General features: G+C 37.4%; 1 protein-coding gene across 1 annotated transcript in view; it reads left to right on the plus strand.

Annotated features, from left to right (window-relative positions):
• PTPRN2 (protein tyrosine phosphatase receptor type N2) overlaps positions 1-20,517 on the plus strand; it is a 665,205-nt gene that overhangs the window by 166,944 nt on the left and 477,744 nt on the right. Inside the window, exon 3 of the mRNA XM_049798257.1 lies at positions 1,949-2,062. Coding sequence (XP_049654214.1) covers positions 1,949-2,062 — 114 coding nt within the window. The remainder of the gene's footprint in view (positions 1-1,948; positions 2,063-20,517) is intronic.

Here is a 20,517-nt window from a genome sequence, read left to right on the forward strand (position 1 = left end):
CTCAGACTCATGTGCTAACTGTTAATTTTAGAATTTAAATAGGTTTTGTTCTATTCAAAGGCAGTAGGCTAAAGGTTTCTGAAAACTCTGGTTTTAGGAAGAAAAGTTAGGTCTCTCTTAGAGTTTGTGTGTGAATTAGCTTTTGCATCCATGGAGATATCTTTAAATGATATTTAATACAAAAAACTTTAATTCGTGCTGAATGTGTATGCTCTTCTGGACCCTAAAATAAAGTTATATTTATCTTTAAGGTATGTTATCTTCAAAAAATCACGGAATATTAGCTGTTTATATAAACATAGATTTTGTCCTAATTATTTGTGGCCAGTAATGGTGCTATTCCGAAATAGAGCTGGCTATTTCAAGTTATGTTTCATTTTGAACAATCTTGTTCTCCAACACGGAAATGTTCTTCTATCCCTTTCTGAATCAAGACCTTATTTATTCCTGTTATCCATCCATTTACAAGTGACTGATATTTATATACTTTGCTTATTTCCAATGCAACAGGTTTTTAAGTGGAGATGAATATTTTAATCTGCTGTTAGGCTGCTTTATACATTATATGGCAGAAAACCAAAGCAGATCTGTGTGTGCGGTTTCTAAATTAAACCTAGTTTCCAATAACAAAATTAGAGTCAGAGGTAAGTTTTTAATTTGGATTAACTTAATTTGGCAGTTGTAAGTGACAGGAGGATTGGAAAGGCAAAGAAAGAAAAAATTGGCTAATTTCAATGAGGTATTTGTGTTTAACAGTGAAGGCTAATAATGCCCTTTTTCTGCATCCTGGATTGGTTTATTTTCTTTTATGCCATTATTTGTGTTTAGTGAACAGCTGGGCCAGTAGTTCCCATTTGTAGTCTTTTAGCTCTGTGAAGTAGCAGAGAAAGTAATGGACGTTTGCAAATTATTACTTACCGTTATTTTCTGCTAATCTGATGTAGCTATCCTTTTTGAGCATAGATGTAATATCAGAGCAGAAGTAATTACTCTGTTAAAACTAGTACTGGAGTAGAAAATTTTGCTAATTAAACTTGTTGCATTTAAATTGCTTCCTTTGGATCACTATAGAGAAGAGAACTGTTTTGAACAATAAATGAAACCACTTTCTTTCTCGGAGGCCTAGAATTGCAGATGGTCAGATTGTGTGTGAAGCACCTAGGCTCTGAATTAGTCTTTTGTATGAAAGAGAGAAAGGTAATTTGAATGTTTGAACTCCCTGTTCCTCCCACACATACACAGGAAGCTTGTCTCAAAATGAACAATTCTCTAAATAAAGACTAATAAGAAGCTAAATTAATTAGAAGGTGTGATTTGAAAAGACATTGATGAGAAGAGTCTGTCATTTTAGACAAATGGAATGGAGCTAAATAAATTAGGCCACATTAATATCTCATTGTTCTGTGAGCAGCTTTCTTTTATTGCATTCATTAGAGGGTACTTCTTGAAATGAGCCTTTACTAGCCATTACGGATTCAGTTCTCATTTACCAATGCCTAACACGCAGCTTCTGCATTAAAAATGTTTCAGCAAATCCTCATAGTTTTTGCAAATTAATATTTATATTTCTGGATGCTGCACTTTTCATCTGCAACATAGTAGGCGCTGAACGTTAAGGGTTTTTTCCCACTGAATTGTCAGTAAAGAAGTCTTACATCAAAAGATTTGGGAGGCAGAAGTCTGAATTTACTTCATAAAATAAACTGTATGCATAACTTGTACAGTAGAATCTTCCTCCAACTAATATTCTTTCCAGTATTTATTTATTTTGATAGAAAATACCCTGCCTCATGACTTCAGTAGTCCTTTGATAGCTTTTTAATGTGTCTTTTAAAAGGTTCCTTCAATATATAATTAGGATACATTAGAAATGCGCATCTCATCACGCATTTCTTCCTCTCAGAAAACGGAATGTATATTTTTCCTTTTCTTTTTTTCTCTCCTGCAGATGGAATATTTGGGAGATGTCAGCGAGTGCCAGTAATAGACATCTATAAATATGACATTTCACCCCCTGTTCTTCAGCGCCTAAGGATCATCCTGGAGAAGCTCTCACACAGAGGTATAGTAAAAATTCTGGAGTAGGGTTAGTTGCACTGGGGGTTACAATTATTTTGTGCTCCCTCGGAGGTGATGTCTTCAGAAGTTTTCGAACGCAGTGTCTTTCAGGCCTGGTAGTACAGACTTTATAAAAGTAAAAAGCCTTCTGACTCACTGAATCTGCAACAAGGAGTTGGTGAAGCATTTTCAGGAGAGGTGCTTCCTCCCTACATAGTGCATGTCTGTGACTGACGCTCTATACAATAACATTTTAGCATCTGTGATTGCTGGTGTCATATGAATAAATCAGTGGGAAAGAAAAATAATTTGCCATGTATACTTTTGCACCACAGCATATTTCAGAGTGCACCGGCAGAAAACAAACCTTCCAATTAGCTAGAAAGAGTTCTTAACTTTCTAATGAATTCAGAAAAGTAGAACTGCTCTGACTTCATTACAAGCTGCATCTACTCGGTTCCTTTTAATTTTTATTCAGCATTCTGAAGTCAGTCTCTGTGCTCTTTCCAAAGCCAGAAAGGATGTTCTAGCTTTTGAATGGCATAACTTGAACTAATGGATCAAAACTTGGATAAAATGAAAGCCAGTATGGTGAACAAACTTTTTAGGTACTAATACATGAAATAAACCTCTGCTGTAGACAGCCACAGGACCAAGAAGTCTTTGTAATCTAAATTGTTCCAAGAACATTGTTGGAACAGTTAATTTTGCAATTACATCATCTGTGTGTGTGTTTGTTCCTAAATATTTTCTAGTTACAATCTCAATTACAAACTAGTAATCCCGTATTAGCATAATACTAGTTTAATTGTGAGAAAAAATGGATTTCTTGGAAGTTCATGACTATGCTTAGAGGCTGGACTGCTAGTTTGGAAACCACTGATTTAGAGGTTTCAAAAAATGTCCAGGGATTTATTTACTGTCCAGCAGCTCGTCCAAATGAAGCAAACTCAGCAAAACTTGATTGTAATAACTCCTGGCCGATTAAGTTATGTGTGAATAGTACTTGTGGCTCTTTCACTTGTCATTTTCTAAAGGCTAAGTTATGCAAGCAAACTTAGAAAAATACTATTTAATCAGGGCAACATTGTATGAGCGGAAAAGCTAGTATCTGCTTTCTGTTTGAATATAATGAAGAAGGGGAGGGCATATTCCTTGCACTACGACCCCTAAATTGATATCTAAATTGATCATGCTTGCATGGACAGCCAGCACTCATTCACATTGCCTGAGTATCAGTGATGAGTCCTGTGTAAAGCTTCCTTCACGGGAATGTTGGAGGTAAAAGGTCTGCAGGAGCTCCATGCCCTTCTGGAGGGGCACATATAGAGGCTGATGGGATACCCTGGGTCACCTCAGAAGATGCTTACCTGTCTCCATCTCCCTGACTACCATAAGGTTTTGGTTAGTTCGACGGAATTGATGTGACCTCCCCCTACTAAGTGCTTCTCTGATCAATAAACCAGCCCTTCCTAGGATCTCTGTTACCAGCAACCCAGCTCCCTGGATGTATCTGTTGCAGTAAACTGCAGTATGCTTCTTTTAAGGAAACTTGGGCATTGAAATTTGGACTTGTCTCATACTTTTTCTTAGCAAGAGAATGACAAGGAACACACAGCTTGAAACCGTGGTGAAGAGTGAAAGCACTTTTGCTTTTATCTTTTCTTACGCATGACATTTAGAGGTGCATACACAGATGTGTATATGCTTTGAACTGATATAAAAGTTTTGCAGGCAGTTTTTGTGGCCTGTAGGTATCCCAGTGAAAAGAATCTTAACTATATCTGTAAAAGATAATAGAATGCTAGAACACTTTTGTTCAAATGATTGATGTGATAAAACCACCTTCTTTTTTTTTTTTACTTTTTTTTTTTTTTTTTTTTTTTTTTTACTCTCAGTATCCTTAGCGAATTCTGAAGTGTTTGGTGAGGACAGAAATATGTAAGGACTAGAATCAATACGGGCTATCAGCTTAGTGTCTTACTGACAGCAGATTGCTCAGAGAAGACTCTGCTGTTTGCTAGTGCTATCAAATGTAGGACATCCAGCCCTTAGGTTGTGTTTTCTGGCTGTGGTGGTCACTTGCACAGTTAGTACAGGTCTCCTGCAAAGTGTGTGCAAAACATCATGACCATTTCTGCAGTATAGGTGAGCAAGACATTGTCAAGACCACACAGATGTTCAATGATCCAGGTAACTTTGAGAAAGGGCTTCATTTTTTCAGAGGTCTTACTTCCTTTTTATCTATATGATAACCTGTTCTTGTCTTCTCCAAAAAGTACTGGCCAGCTCTACTTGGCGATGCCCACTTTCCCTGGAAAGGATAGGGGACAGCATCTGCTCTCTCCTTTTTGTAAACAGCAGGACAATTTTCTCTTGGAAGACTATATAGTAGGTCCCATGATAAGCAAAACTTTTAGTAATGTCTGTATTGAACACTTTCTACTTTTATTGGATGTAGATACAGTTAAGGACCAGATATTTTGGAGGTCATTAACTCGAGTGGTTTTCTAGGTTCTTATTTATTTTTCTGATGTGACTTGGTTTTTCTTTTTGTTTCCTTCCTGGTGTCTTCTTGCAGTATTAGTAATCTCTTCTTTTTTTTTCTAGCAATACTCTGTTGACATCTATTTCCATAGATTTAAAAAAAGAAAAAAAAAAAAAAATCCATAGAAAGCCTCGTAAAATTTAAGTCCTCTTTCTTTCCTGTTTGCTGATCACTTCTAAGTGATGCCTATATTTCAATCATGGTCCAAATGGAAGACTGTATGGTCAGGTGCTATGAAACAAAGGACAATGTGATATGAATAGCAAATATCATTTGTGATTCTGCCAGCTCGAAATGTTTACTACAATAGGGAAGCATAGGACAGAGGCTTAGATGAGTGGCACACCTGATGATAATCTGTTTAATGAAGGACTTTGACTAAAATTGAATTCAGATTTCATAATGATGCAGTTTTTATGTCTTCTTTACACATTGAGTCTATCTTTGTCTACACTGTCTACTAGTAGATTGATGATAGAAATGAATGCCTTGGAATATTAGATAGTTTCCCACAAAGAAATGATCTGTTAGCATTCAAATACCTTTGTTCATGGCATTTTCACTCACGCTGCCTTTGAGTCAGTCAAATCTTTCAAAATACCCTTCATGAAGAAGATTTTTCTGAAGATTCAGTTTTTATAAATGTGACTATCTATATGGGAAAAGCCCTTTCTCACAGTTGCTGAAATGTGATGAATCACTTTCTGAAGTTGGTAGTACTATGATTTATAATTTATGAGGAGTTGAAACATTTCTCATTGTCTGATAAACAGGGCAATCAAAAGGATGCTGTTTAGATAGGACTAAATCATTGGTAAAAGGAAATGAAGGAAGCGTCAACAAAGCAGGGTGAATGAGTAGTGCCTGAAGGAAATGGAAATACTTATCCCTGTGGTTGGGCTTCTGTGTCCTCTTGTCCAACCTGGGAGAAGATACTTCTTGGGCTATACCAAGAATGGTAAATTATTTATGCACTTCCCTGTTTGAGCTAAAATGCACAAAATACTTTTTTTTTTTTTTTTTTTTTACTTTAATGAATTAAATAAATCATAAAATGTTTTGTTTTCTTCTTGTTCCAGCAATATTACTGGAAAGGCAAAGTGATTGCATCACTGAGATTGTGGAAAGTTTCACACTGATGGTTGACCTATAAGACTAGGAGCATGGAAAATGAGATAGGAGGACTAATCATGGTACATTATAACTCAAGCATGAATGCATAAATGGTACTTGAAATATCAGCATAAGCAATAATAAAAGAGAACAGTAGTATTTCTTGACTTGCTTACTCCAGGAGGGATTTCAATTTATTTCATAGAATAGTTTCTAACCAGTGATTCAGACTAGCTGATAACATAACATGGTACTAACTCTGTGAAAGCACAGCTGCCATAGCGATGACCATTACTTGACTAAAGAGGTCAGAGATGGAGCCTGGAGGACACACTTCCTTAAAGACATCAGAACAAGGGTATTTGCTCAGCGTCACAACAAGTGCCCACCTCACTTATGATTCTGCCTCTGCGAGTGGCCACTGTGCCTGTTTATTGAAAAAAAGTAAGGAAAGTTCAAGCATTTTGCAGCGTTTATACCTTTTCAGCATTATGTGCTTGGTGGCATAGGGTTCTCCTGAGCTAGAAGTTCTATTTTTGTGTTTGCTGTATGCCCTGTGGACACTGTTTCTAGCACAGTTCGACAGGACACTGTGTTGTAGAAACAAAGCATGGTAAACTAATAATCAGTAGTTTAGCCTCTGTCTTCTGTTTTACTTAAGTTTGAACTAAATTACGGCTGTTAGCACTTTACTGCAGGAACCGTGCAGCACGGCTATTTAAAAAACAAATCTGATAAACGTTTTTTGGTTTGTTTATGTAAGTTGGAGTCATTAATAATGATTCCTGAGTACGCTTGTTGCTACTTAATCTTTGCTATAACCCCTTCTTGTTCAAAACTTTACTTTCAAGGAAAGCGATTTCTTTCACACTGTTATGCAGGAAGTCCTGCTTAAGCTATTCAAATATCAACAGTGTTATTAAGAGAACCAAAAAGAGTAGGATACGCTTTTAAATTCATTTAGCAACTCAGCAAGATATTCTGGAGAGGCTCGTGGGCTGTGGAAAAAGGCAACAGACTTACAGACTATTTGAAAAAAATAGCACTTTTTTCCTCTTGTTGATTTTCTTTGCAACCCAGGAAGCTCTTGAGCAGGAGAAAAAAAATATTTGTGCTGAATTAATTCTAACTAGTTAAGTGTAAGGTGATTAATACAACTTTGCTAGAAATAATATTATATTCTTACAGCAAATTTGTTTTAAAAACTAAAATGATTTACAATCAGTTAACTTGAAAATTGAAATGAATGTGACTTGTCACATGCAGCTTGTGAATTACAAAAGGGTTGCTAAATGTTTCAGTCAGGACTATTTTTCAAGGCAAAGTATCATTTGTTACTGCAAGGAAGGTAACGGACTTGAAAGTGAACCTTTATAGGCTCAGTTTTGAAATAAACTTAAAAGGAATAATGCAGTTGTTGCACACATTTGCAAGGTGATTATCCCATCATTATGGAGGTATATAGAAAGATGAAACCAGGAGGGGTAGAAGAAAGCAGGTTTTTCTTTAAATTTAAATATTGATATAAAAGAAGGCAAACTGTTCCTGTGGCCTTCAGGAGAAAAAAAAAAAAAAAAGTAAGTTTTACTTGAAAAGAGCAGTACATTTACATCAAGTTTCCTGGGCATCAGGTTGCTTCAGACATCTGTGTATGGAGCAAATTCTTCTCCTAGATGGCTCCTGAAGCCAGGAATTGAAGCATAAACCCCATGACATGCTACACTGGAGGAACTCAGCTGGGACTGGACATATTTACCTTCTCCCGGTATCACTGTCACGCTGCCTTAAGTCTTTGGCTCAATGGACAATAATGCACTGAAAAAGTTGCAAAAAATTCCTGCCCTTGTTAAGTGCTAAAGCACCACTGATATTTTTTGGTCTTCAAAGACCTAAACAGAACTTCAGAAAACTAAGAATGAGTTTCAAAAAAACAAAAAAATTATTTATAAAGCAGCAAAAAGAATACACTTTGAAATCCTTTTTGGCACACCTGTATGTTGCATAGCACAGAATTTAAAAATACAGATTTTTTTTTTTTATTTTTTTTTTTTTTTCTATTCGGTTCCATGTGTGGCTGCTCTGCTTACCAGACATAGTCTGATATGACATTGACTTGCTTTTTGCCATATAAGACTTTTGTGGAAAATGTTGTTTTCAGGAAATTGGTATTTAAGAAGAAAGTATTGTCATTCCAAAAATTTATTATAGGAGCAAAGCAGATTCTGTGTATTGTGGGAAAGATATTAGAAAGTAAAGAAGAAACCTTTTTTATATATATTTATTTTTATCTGCATCCATAGTACTGTTGTGTAAAGCTTTTCAATTTCACATCATTTGAATATTGCTTTTATGTCATCCCAATAGCAACATATTCCTTTTGTTTAAAAAGAATGATCAATCAGAGCTTTTACTTGTGTTTTTGATAAAATAACACATTAACTAATAAGTTTGATAGAAAGGAGAAAAGGTCTGCATGTCTCCTTTGTGTCATGTTTCTGTCAACTAGCAGCGACAGTTGCTGACTGGGATCAGGACGTATCAAATTCTTTGTGGCCCAGATAACTTTACAGCTCTTCTTCCAAAGCAAACATAGAAATTAGTGATAATATAATGCAAATATCAAAGGCTGTCAATCAGTTCTTGCCTTGCCTCCTTTGTTTTTAAGATCTCTGTGGCACCGCATGGATTTTAACCTCTGCTTTAATGCTCAGCATTTTCTGTTAAGCTCTGTATGCTGTCTCTTCCGCAGTTTGTTCTCTTTCTGATCTTTGAAACTTGGAGACAGACTCGTTTCCTCCTTCTGTGGAAGAAGCTAAAGAAGTTTCTTCTTGTTCCTGTTGGACTTCACTGAGCAAGCTCGCCAGGCTTCCTCTGGATGGCCTTGTTCTCAGCATTAGACTGAGCAACAGCTCAGCAGCAGAAAGTCTTCGTATTTGGGTTATTCATTAATATGCTGCCCTGTGAATGATGTCACATGTGGCTCTGAACTTCATTCTTATTTTCTTAGATTATTCTTTAAAAAATTAACACCTTCCACAGGACCACTGGACTGGGCATATACTGGGCTTGAAGTGATATGGGTACATAAAATGTTTTTGCAGTTGTTCAAATCAAATTGCAGTTCATTATCAGTTGTTCCCACACTTGGAATGTCAGCAAATATCAATTCAAGCATGAGATTACCTCTTTAGCTGCTGTATTCTCTAATAATGCTACTTTTGGAAACTGTGAATAACAATACAGCATAACCAAACTAATTATACCATTTTGTACAATTAATCTATAATTATAACGCATTCACGTATTCAACAGAAGACTTTTTTATCACTGCACTGCCAGTGTTTTCTTCCTTATTTGTTTATTACTAGAGAATTTGTTTTCCTTTTCTATTTCTATATTAATTGCATTTCCTTATCTACAGCTTTTATCTCTATCTATGTGGCCTCACATTCTTTTAAGTTATCTCTTAAGGACACCTAGTGTTTGACATTTTTAGCTTTATAATAGGTACTCTAAATTCTGAAACATTTAGGCTTACTTTTTCAAAATCATTATTTTAATCTTATTCACACAAAACCTCAATAGGTCCCTCACAATACACCATAGTATGACTCAAATTTTACTTTGTTTTAGTAATCAGTATGATTTCCCACAAAAGTTCTTTTTTCCCTTTGCTATACAGAATATCTATATATACTTTTTTTTTCGTGTAAGATGTTTTCATTCTTTATCTTATGGCTTTGGCAGAATACTTCTTAAATATCTTTTTTAATTCCACTTGTGGGGTTTTTTTTTCATATTGATTCTTAGCATATACTCACTGTATTTCGCAAGTTGCTCCTTCTGTTTTGTTTTGCCTGTACATATGTGTATGGTCACAGATAGACAGTGCAGTTCATGATAATGAAATCGTACTTTCCCTCCAACACTTGTCCATTGCTCAGTTTTTCTTTTGCAGCTTCTCAGAGTCTTAAAATTGCAAAAAGGACTTTTCCCCCATTTTTAGTCTTTTATTCCTATTGCTATCTGGTTTCTAATTAAGCACTGCACAGACCTGCTCTGCATATTTAACTAAAGTATCTCCAGTCTTTTAGGAAAACTTTGAATAGTCTTCCTCTCTTTGACTTAGCATATGTCGAACATATAGCTATTAAACTAATTTTTTTATTCTTTACCCCATTTTGGGGGTTGTGGGAAGTTTTTTTGAATGCAGTATTTTCACATTTCTTAGCATAGTCAGATAAGTGATTTTCTTTTCCTTATTTTACCTCCAAGCTACCCTACAATGCAAAACCTCTGACTCGGAAAGAAAGTGTAAGGCTGCTGAGCCTGCAATAATTTAGCAGCTTACCTTTTTGTTCCTTTTAGTTTTTTGTAGCTCCGCTTGCTTCTGTGAAGAGGCAAATTTCCTGCCTGAGCATCCTCTAGTTGTTTGATACATTCCTAGGAAGCTGTGCTGAGTCTTTAAATGCCCCTTCATATTTGCTATTTTATACTTTTTTCTTTGTCTGATAAAAAAGTGCTGTTAGACATGGAAGCACTCCCTGGGTCCCCCTATCGCTCTCCCTTCTAGTAGTTTTTCATCTGTCCCCACTTTAAATATTATTTGACCAGACTTGAGCTTTGCATGTTGTAATAAATATCATGAAATGCTTTTCTGGCAAACCACGAGCTACGCAGGGGGCATTAGTGTCACTGCTGGCCTAAAATCAGCTGTTACCCATTTGTTTAGAAGCAGCTGACTCTTGCATACGTATGTTACAGCCAATGCATTATTTCTGGGTTTTGGAGCTGTTCATACCCAGCCTGTGTTTTACCCAGCTGACAGGCCAAAAAGACTATCTGAGACACATGGAGAGGAGTCACAGATACTGCAGAAAAGTGCAGGGGGGGTGAGATCAGGCAGAGGGAGAGCACGTGGTATAGGGGAATAGCATAGGTGATATTCTGAGCTGAGAGAACTGTACCAGATGCATGGGCTCAGGGTGCTGACAAACCTTTTTTACAACAAAAGGAATTGACTAAAAAGGCAATGGGTGGAGGGAGAGGGACTGTAGGGGATTTTTTCTCCATCAGGCTCTAGCCAGCTGACAAGCAGCAACTGATTTGCATCCGAGTGTCCCAGATCTGGCCCTTGAGAGGGCTGCTTACCCTTGTAGATACTATCACACTGATTGACTTAATTGATGGCACAACTGAAATGTTAAAAGTATAAAACAATCTAAAAATAATAAAAGGTAGTTAGCCTTAGCCAAGAATTTAATTCCATAATCACTGGATTTTATTTAATCATGTTTTGTGTTTTTTGTTTTTTTTTTTTTGTTTTTTTTTTTGTTTTTTTCTCACAGTAAGTGCCTGGTTGGTAACACATTGGAATATCTTTGCTGTACTTGAATGTTAAGAAACAACCATGGTGAACAGAAATCTGTGTTAGTTGTGGAGGTAAAGGAATGGAAGGAAGGTCACACGTAGTCACAGATGAGACCTGTACTTCTTTCTATGCAAGACCAGCCACACAACTTGACACTGACTGCAGCTTGTATGATGTCTTGGCTACTCAACTTTCGGAGTTTCCAGGCAGTTTGTATTTGCTGAGATATTCCAACCAATATGTATTTTCCAAAAGATCTTTTTTCCTCTCTCTTCAAGGAGCTATTATGTTGCCATTTATTGCTATATTTGCAAGGTGAGATCTTTTGGCAGGGTATTTTTCACAAACTTTAAATTCCACATTGGTCCTCATTGAGAGCAGCTAGTTTATGACCTTCATGGTAAATGACCAATATGCAATATTACATATCTGTCCATAGTGAAAAAGACTTTCTGAGAAATTACTAGGTTATGTTACTGTATAATTTCCTGCAGTGTTGTCCTTATGTGAAAGGTTTAACTACAGGTCAAATAATTAATGTTAAATAAATGGAAGTGTTTAGAGGAATCACAGAAGCGCTGGTTAGATGGACTTCTGGAGGTTATCTAGTTCAGTCTCTGGCTAAAAGCAGGGCAACTGGAAAGTATATCAGATTGCTTACTTGAGTCTTGGAAACTTCCAAAGAATGGGATTTTAAAGCACTTTGTGTTTTACCCCAAGTTTGACCTGTTTGGCTAGCTCCTGAGAGAAGAGTTTCTTGCCATGTCCAAACTAATAGTCCCAAACTACAACTTGCAGCTTTTGTCCCTTGTTTTATTATCAGCCAAAAGTAGGAGGAATTTGTCTCTGTTGTCTTTTCAAATACCCTCTATGCTGCTGTAGGCTGCATTGGTGGTGGCTAAGGTCCACCCAATAGCCACTTCTTCACAATACAAAAGCAGCTCCTGTGATATCTCTTCTTACTGGTCATATGACTCAATCAGCTTGGTTAACCCTCTTTTGGACTTCCTCCAGCGTCTCAATTTCTTTACTGAACCCCCGTTCAAGAAATTGGGTCAAAAAATGGACACAGTAATCTAGATGTGGCCATCCTGCTGCTGAGTAGAGGGGTGTAATACCCTCCTTTGAACTGCTGCTTATTCTGCTACTGTAGCCCAATATGGGCTAATAGAATCACTTCTATTTTATTATTTTTTAGTATGCCAGGAAATCAAGCCAAGAGGCACTCCTTGGGCCACATTACCTCTTTCGTAAGCTATTCTTTGAATTTAAGTAAGTGCTAAGTTGGGGAGCATTATATTTCTCCATTGTTCTGAGAGTTGCTTATGCATTTGGTACAGATGCTTTCTTCCCCTCCTCTATCTCTTCCTTAGTAGCGGAAGAGTAAGCACACGAAAAGACTTTAGCACTCCAGCTCAGCTTTTTCAAATAGTTTGATGAGTTTCACGTCTTTCCACATAGACTCTAACCTATGTTACCTATAACTCTAAACTATGTTAATTTCTGATACTGTTATAGTTATTGACATTCAAAATAGCATCAGACATTGAGCTTTATATTCTGTTCATTGTTATTAAGTTTTAGAAGGCATCCAGCTAATAGTCACATTTAAGATGTTAGAGGGATTTAATACTAGCCAATACTGCAAAACAATGTAAAAAAATCCCCCATAAATCAAAACTCTGCGTGACCAAAAGGTCGGTTATTTTGTTCAGTCACATACCTTTTCTCTTTGCAACTCTTCATGAGATAGGTCTGTTCTCTGTAAAATTCCCGCTTTCCCATTTGAGCAGCAGTATAAATATACAAGCAAGAGGTAGTTCCAAAACAAAAAGACACCTTCTTTCATCTCCTACTTTTTCTGCCCCCCAAATGTTAACTGGAAGCACAGCGCTTCCCTGCCTCCGTGGGGCCTCCCTGCCGTTACTCACTTGCCCTCGTCCCTGCACGGAAGCATCACGCTGGCAGTTTGTTCCTGTGCACACACCGGAGCTGGTCACTCAGCCTATGGAACCATCCTGAATTTTTGCATCTTTTTTCTCTGGGGTAGTTGCTGGACAGCATCTCCACTGTCGGACTCCTAAGCCATCCATCTCCTCCAGGTTGCTTGCTGCTCCCACAAGCTCTTTTTCCATACAGCACGTTCGTGGAGTACCAGCAACCTCTTCTTATCTAGGAGGAGGGTTGGTGCAATATGGTTGTGCTAAGTGACCTTCTGGGCCTCTTCCCCTCAATCTCCTCCTGGTAGCTGCTGTAGTTTTTCTTCTGAAAAAGGAAAAAAATTAAAGGTTTGGCCTTTTCCTCTTCGAAGAATAATACTTCGATTCTTCAAACAATACTTGGTAATCCTAAATTTCTAACCTGATAGGCTTCTTATGTTTATCCTCATTTCAGAAAAAAACTCTACATATACTAACTTTAATGAGTATCACCATGCACTGAAAGTATTTGCTAAGGTCAGTTCTATGTGACTTGGGCCAGTAACTCCCAGTGGAAAAAGAAACAGAGATTAAAAAATTCATTGAGTTTAAAATTGTTCACCTAAACACTTCATAAAATATTTATGAATAATGAATACTTTCACAGAACTCAGAAATGAATTGGAAACAATTTATAAATAGAAGAAGGGTTAAACTCACCCCTAATGAAATCATAATGAATAAGTCAATCAGCCCTACATAGGAAGGAAAAGGCATTGTCTTATGTTTTGAGTTATAGCTCCGACATTACCACCAATCTTTACTGGAAACTCTGCAGAATTGGGCATTAGCATGTGTTTGCATATATGTGGGAGAGACAATGATAAAATATTCTTCCCTGTCTTTCCACTGAACTGAACTTTGTTGGGACACTGCCTGCAGGGTTGAGCAGAGGGCAGTGAATGCTCAGAAAGCAATACACTATATTTAAATTTAAAACTAAATGTTCATCGACACTGAAAACTTCTTACTACCATCTTATTAACCTGTGAGGTAATTTCACCAGTCAATAAATAAAAATGACACGTGGCCCTCAGTGTGAGTTGCTTAAAATGGGAGAATTTTCTTTAAGCTGAGAATAACATTAGAAAGACTGGAGACCAAATTCAATTCAGAAATGAGAAAAATATGCTTGAACCCACCTCAGTGGAACTCGGCTTTTTCTCCCTTGTGGCCAGTGCAAAACCTGTCTGCTTTTAAATTTTAATTAAAACTTAGATTAGTTATGATCATCTAATCTTTCCTTTGCACTGCAGTGTCTGATCACTATGTATAAGTATCCAAAGTTTAATCTACTTCTGGTCCTCCTAGATTTGACAGTCTAATTAAGTGCTCAACTTTAGCACTTAGTATATAAGAAATCCCACTTCATGTTTTGGTAAGATTTTAGATAAATTGGTCACTTACGTGTTCTGCTGAAATCTTTCTGAATAATTTTATTGTTTCATCTTTACTACTGCATTCATCTGCTTTAGGAACCAACAGATTTCCTTCCTGAACTGTGCTAAAAAAATTATTTGAAGGCTCAGTCAAGCATTGATAGTAAAGCATTACTGACGTCATACTGGGTTGTCTTAAAGACATACCTCAGTATCAAAATTAGTATATGAAAATATGTGGACACACAAACATTGGTTCTAAAACTAGTGGCTCATTGGTTATAAAATCTACTCTGTTCTTCTCCCGACGGAGCGGTGCCCTAACAACATGTGCAAATATCTCTTTGTTATTTCTTGCACATGACCTTGTCCTTCTCTCTGTTGGTCTGTTCTTCACTTTTCTTCTGTCTGGGAAGCTGCCCTTCACCTCATCCTAAGTTCCTTGTGACTAATTTTTCCCTTTGAACTTTGGGAAGAGATGACATTCATCTCTTCTTAGGCCAGCAGCTAATCGTCACAGAAAGCTCTAGCACAAGTCTACTGTCTCCTCTTAAGAAAGTTGATCTTTTCCCTTATATGCCAGTTTGCTCAATGTGCAGGCAGGTGATCCACATTCTGGTAACGCCGGCACGTCGTATATGGGTGGAGATGTTATTTCGATTGCTCCTAGCAACTTTGTTGATAGCAGGCTTACATTTGCTCTATGGGGGGCCATGTTGACTCAAGGAAATATTTAAGGGGTTGCAAATTTGCAAAACTGTTAATCCTCCCCACCCTCGCTTTCCGCCCACCCTGTCCCATCCCGTTCTTAATGACAGCGAGTGCCAAGACGGTCCTTCCAGCGCTTTGCCACCTGGGGTTGACTCTGCCGTTGCTGAACTGAAAATGCGTGCTCCGATTGCGCGGACGGCGTCTGTCTGGCACAGCTGCGGCTCTACAGCCTCCGTCTACTGGGGCTCTCTTTACGAACAGCAGAGAAACAGGCGCTTTTAGGGTGCGATTCATCTGTGTAATTTCAGGCAACTGTAGGATGAAGCAAATCATATCCTAGATTTCACTGACCGTATTGCTTAGCTCTCCACTGACTAGGGAGTCCACGGCTGATTACATCTGCTCTTTCATTTAGTCACGTGAATTTTGTCCTTTGTGTCTCACTGAACGCAATATTTAAATTCAGCCATGTTCCAGGCCCTGTGGAGAGGTGTTTAGAGGAATTAAGTTGTACTTTAAGGATAAGTAGCTTCTGGTACAGCTTTAATAGTCTTATACAGACTGAACAGAACCTGAGAAACAATTCCAAATTCCCAGTGCCAGGGTCACTGAAAAAAAAAATCAACTTTGCTGCAGTTTGCCCTGGCCCATACTCTTGAAACATTTTAATTATTTTTCTGAAATCCTCTGGGTACTCATCAGTTATCCGTGTAGCCACATAAACTAATCAGTGCTCAAATTCTGACCTTTGCTGAATAGCAGGCACTCAGGTAATTTCTAATCCTGCTGTGTTATTTCGGCATAAACTTTTCTGTGCAACTCATGCTAATATAGATCCTGGGTTTATCTTGAGCTTTAGTTTGACAGGTCATGGTATGGGCCCTGGCCTACAACTGATGGTATGAACTTACCTTCATTGGAAGGTGGTTCACCTTTTAGCCTTGAGAATATTCTTGTGATCTTAAAATTTCTGTTATTTTATACTTCACCACTTGTCTTTAAACTAGGGGCAAGATAAACCTGTTTACATGTCTTTTATTTTCTAGTGACTCCATGTCACATAGTATTATTTTCCATTTTCCTTAAAACAATGCTTTGAAACTATGCAGTAGATTGACTTGGATCTTTCAGAATATTTGTCTTCTGTGGAGAAAAAAAAAAAGCTATTGTATCTTTATAAATTTCACAAATGCTGCGGTAACGTATCTGTTGGAATAGTCAAACTACAATATTTTTCCTCTTACAAAGAAAGTACATCTGGAATGTCCTTATTTGATACTATTTCATTAATTTCAAAATACAGCACCCATCTGTTTCTATGTTAGTCACTCTTTGCTAAGGCTACTGAAAGTATCCATTTTTATAGTAAACCCTGCCATTTTAGAGGCTTTCACCTGCCTGCTGTTTTACCAAGCAAGTTGCAGCTCAGAGTGGGTGATACTGAGAAGGAAATGGGATTGATTTTCTACATTTTGTTACGCGGGAGTATTTTGAGATGTTTCTCTTTATTTTAAGTTTTCTTTTTCAAGGATTCAAAAAAATAGAAGAAAACTACTTAGAAGTACAAGTCTAGGACTGTGAAAGCAAAGCATGCCTGAAAAAGCCACAAATGTGCTTATTTTCTTGAGGGTTTGTGCTAACACATTGAAAGGCTTGGGTGAACTGGCTTTTCCAGACCGAGTTTTATAATGGTACAACCATCTAGGGCTTGAGAGATCAAAGGGTAAGAATTAAGAGTCTCTTAGTTTCCCCATGGATGACTGAGCAATAGGTCAACAAGCTCTTCCTTTAAAATGAAACTTCTTGCAGAAGTATAACAATATTAATTCTGGGAAGCAGCGTATTATGAAATCAATATGACTTTTTGTTATTATGCTACCAATGACTAATGGTATAGACAGTGTTTGCATTAAGAACAAGGTATAAGTGTAATAGCTTTTCGTTATTTTATCTATTTTTTTAAGATTTTTTTTCACCTGATTTCTCTTTTAAGTTTTTCACCTGCATAAATAATTTCAGAAATGTATCTACTTAAGGACCTGATTAGCTGACTGTATGTCTTCTGAAAATGTACTTGGGTAAGTTGGTGAGTTGCTTTTACAGGTAATTCTAGGTATGAAAATCAGGCATGATGTCAGAAATCAAGTGAAACCTTTTCTAAGAGTCAGAGCATTTATAACTCTTTATAAGAATTTCCAAAACATCCAACATCACCCTGCATTGATGCTGCAACTTTAGCAGTGCAATAAAGAGTGAGCAGCAGGTGGAGCATGCATATTGATTTTTGCACTGCAGGACATTGAATCCCCAAAAGCAGAATTTAAACAGAATACAGGAACCCTGAAAGTAGTGTCACCAGTCCTGAGATGGGAGAAAATGTCCTGAAGCTATTATCAGTGTTATAAGTGGTAATGGGGACTTAGAATTTTCTTACTGGTGGTGCTTGCTGTATTACTCAATACTCTGAATAATGAATCTTACATTTTCCATGTGTTCTTTCAATTTTTGGAGGATTCATCAGGTATCTGTGTCTACTTTTGAAAGAAAAATTATCGATTTGGGGTTGAATCACAGATATATGGAGAATAATCAACAGTCTCCTCACCTGCTTTGCTAGGACACCAATTAAAGGATTTAAGTTCAGTATTTTTAGGTTTAGTTCTCATATTAAGCACAATCCGTTGTTGCTCAAGTGATGCTTACGTTCTTTAAGATTTGTGAAATGCAGTAAGAGATTTAAGGAACTTTAGATCAAATTAAAGTGTATCCATCATCTCCAGGCTGCAGAATTGCTCAGCTTTCTTTTGCTGAGTTAGGCAATAAAAAGTCAATCATTGCAGAGTATGTTTATAGGCTGTGGTGTTGGAAAGAAGCTGATTTTTATCAGTGGGTTTGCTGTAGTTGGACCACGGATGGCAAGTGAGCTGTATATATTCATTCCGTCAGGACTGGTCTTATACAACACCAGTTAAGGTTACGTGGCTCTTTGTGCCAGTAATTATTTTGTAACTCATACCTTTAGAATTGTGAAAATTACATTCTCAATCTCAGTAATCATTTTCATTAACCTCTGTATCTATTTGCTTTGTTTACAAATTAAAGATGAAAGGTCGTTGGGACTTTGGCTATTTGCTTCAATTGTCCACCATTACATCCAGGGTTTCTAAAATTGAGTGAGGATTGTGACCTTGACCTGCCGTAGGACTATTCAAAGAGAGTCTTTGAGCTGCTTGAATGACTCACTTCTGTTTTGCTTCCCTACTTCACATGGGCTGCAGAATAGAATCCAACTTGTTTTGATGTATTGGCAACGGGGGGTGAAAACTTTGTCAGAAGATACCTGGAAGATGCAGAAAGCACAGTCCCATCATGTAGCTGGCTTTTTTGGTTACAGCTGAGCTTTATTTGAAATAAGCTTTTATTGTAATTACCCCATGGCAGCAAAACACCATTTTGAATTTTTACATTTGTTCCTGCCCTCCCCTTTAAGCCATTAGGCCTGCTAACATGTTTCTGCAGATTGAAAGAAAAAAAATCTAGAAGTGATTGTCTGTTTTAACCAGCTAGAAAGTCTGGATAGGTGTAAAACCCCATTGCTCTGGGCTGGTAAATGGTGAAGAAGTGCAGTATTAGCTCACTCTGATGATTCATCTAGCTTAACATCATCCTCTGACAGTCATCGGTAGCAGATATTTAGGGATACAGGGAAGGAGTGTAAGATACTGAGCAAGTATAGAATAAGCTTTTCCCATGTATGACTTCTGACACTGAGTGGTTTAGAGACTTCACAATTCTTGTGTATTACTAAGGAAAAACTATGTGTAGTACGTTGAAGCAACTGAAATACTAATGTTAAAGCAAAGAAGCCATGACCTATGATGAAATAGGAGGAAAGATGAGCAATAATTGCAGCTAGTCAGCATAGACAGCATTCCCATAAAAGTCCTTTGTAGATCAGTGAGATTCAGTCTCTTTCTGAAATTCAGTCTATGAATATTAGAAACATTTTTTTGGAATATTGCCTTTCCTCAAGCAAAAAAATCCTTATTATTCATAATGACTCTTGAGTTCTCTCAAGAAAATGATATAGCACATTTCTGGGATGGCTGTCCTGTTTTTCACTGAAATAACTTCTGCAATAGTTAATAGTTCCTTCTTTCGACCAACGCTTCCAAAGCTTGTTGTGAACACTGCTTGGCATCCCTCAGAGGAGCCTGAATTATTCTGCAGTAGAGCCACAGTTGCAAAAAGTTCTGCATTTCCAAGGACAAACATTGTGCTGGTTCCAGAGCCCAGGGACAGCACACTACTCCCCTGCCCGCTCTGCCAGAGGACACTTTCTCCTTAATTCTAATTAGTGCAGTATGGTGTAAATGAAACCTGGATCTAGTATTTTTATCCTAACGTTTTTTGGCCACGACAAGGAGTAAAGGTTGGGTTTCTTAATAAATGAAGTTAACTGGTTTCTTGAAGTCAGATTTGTAAGTGATAATAGGCACGCTAGGGACACGTTTCATAGGAGGCTTGCTTTAGCTTTTCACAGTAACAGCCCATTGGGCTACTGTCCTGTCCTCGCTTTTCAGGATATTCTGTTTTCTTACTTTGGCTGTATCACCACTGATTCTCATTATGAATTTTTCTTACATCACGTGTTAGTGCTTTTAATGGAAAAGGAAAACATCAGCACCTTCTGGTTTGGGTAGGGAAACAGATGAACTAGTTTTGCTGAAATGGTGGCGTTGTGGAAAAGTACAGGAAAGTTTAAGAGCAAAACTGAATCTGCCATGGATCCATCTCAAATCCTGTTTTGGCACCCCGAGATTAACTGTGATCCAGCTGTGGATGGGACCCAATTATTTGCCCCTTAATCTATTGCAAACTGAGTTCCTGGAAGCTGCGTTCCATCTGCCTTGAAATCTGTGTGTTGGCTTATTTTTCACGAAGAAATGCTGCAGCCTCTAAAGATGGACAGCTTTGGGATTCAGAGTGACTATGCCATATGATACATCATTTGACTGTTAGACAAGCTGTTTCTTTATGGACAGTATATTTAGTAGATAATCTAATAGGTCCATTTACCCTTTAATTTCTTACATTGCTGTTAATTAGTATCAAATTCTGGCTGCATTGAAACACTGCTGTTGGCCCCATCTCCCATTGCTATCTCTGGGATCAAGTTTCATTTTTAATGTTCTATAGTGAATTTTCATTACTATAGAAAAAGAAAGGATTTTTAACTGTTAAAAAAAAGGATTTTTTTTTCTTTCTGTATAGAAGCAGTATCAAGGCTGGTGCTTTGGGAGAATTTTGTTGGAAGTCTAATATTAGAAGAAAAGCAGTGTGCCAGAAAAAGTGTGC

Source organism: Accipiter gentilis, chromosome 4 (assembly GCF_929443795.1).
Source record: "Accipiter gentilis chromosome 4, bAccGen1.1, whole genome shotgun sequence".
NCBI classification, from domain to species: Eukaryota; Metazoa; Chordata; class Aves; order Accipitriformes; family Accipitridae; genus Astur; species Astur gentilis.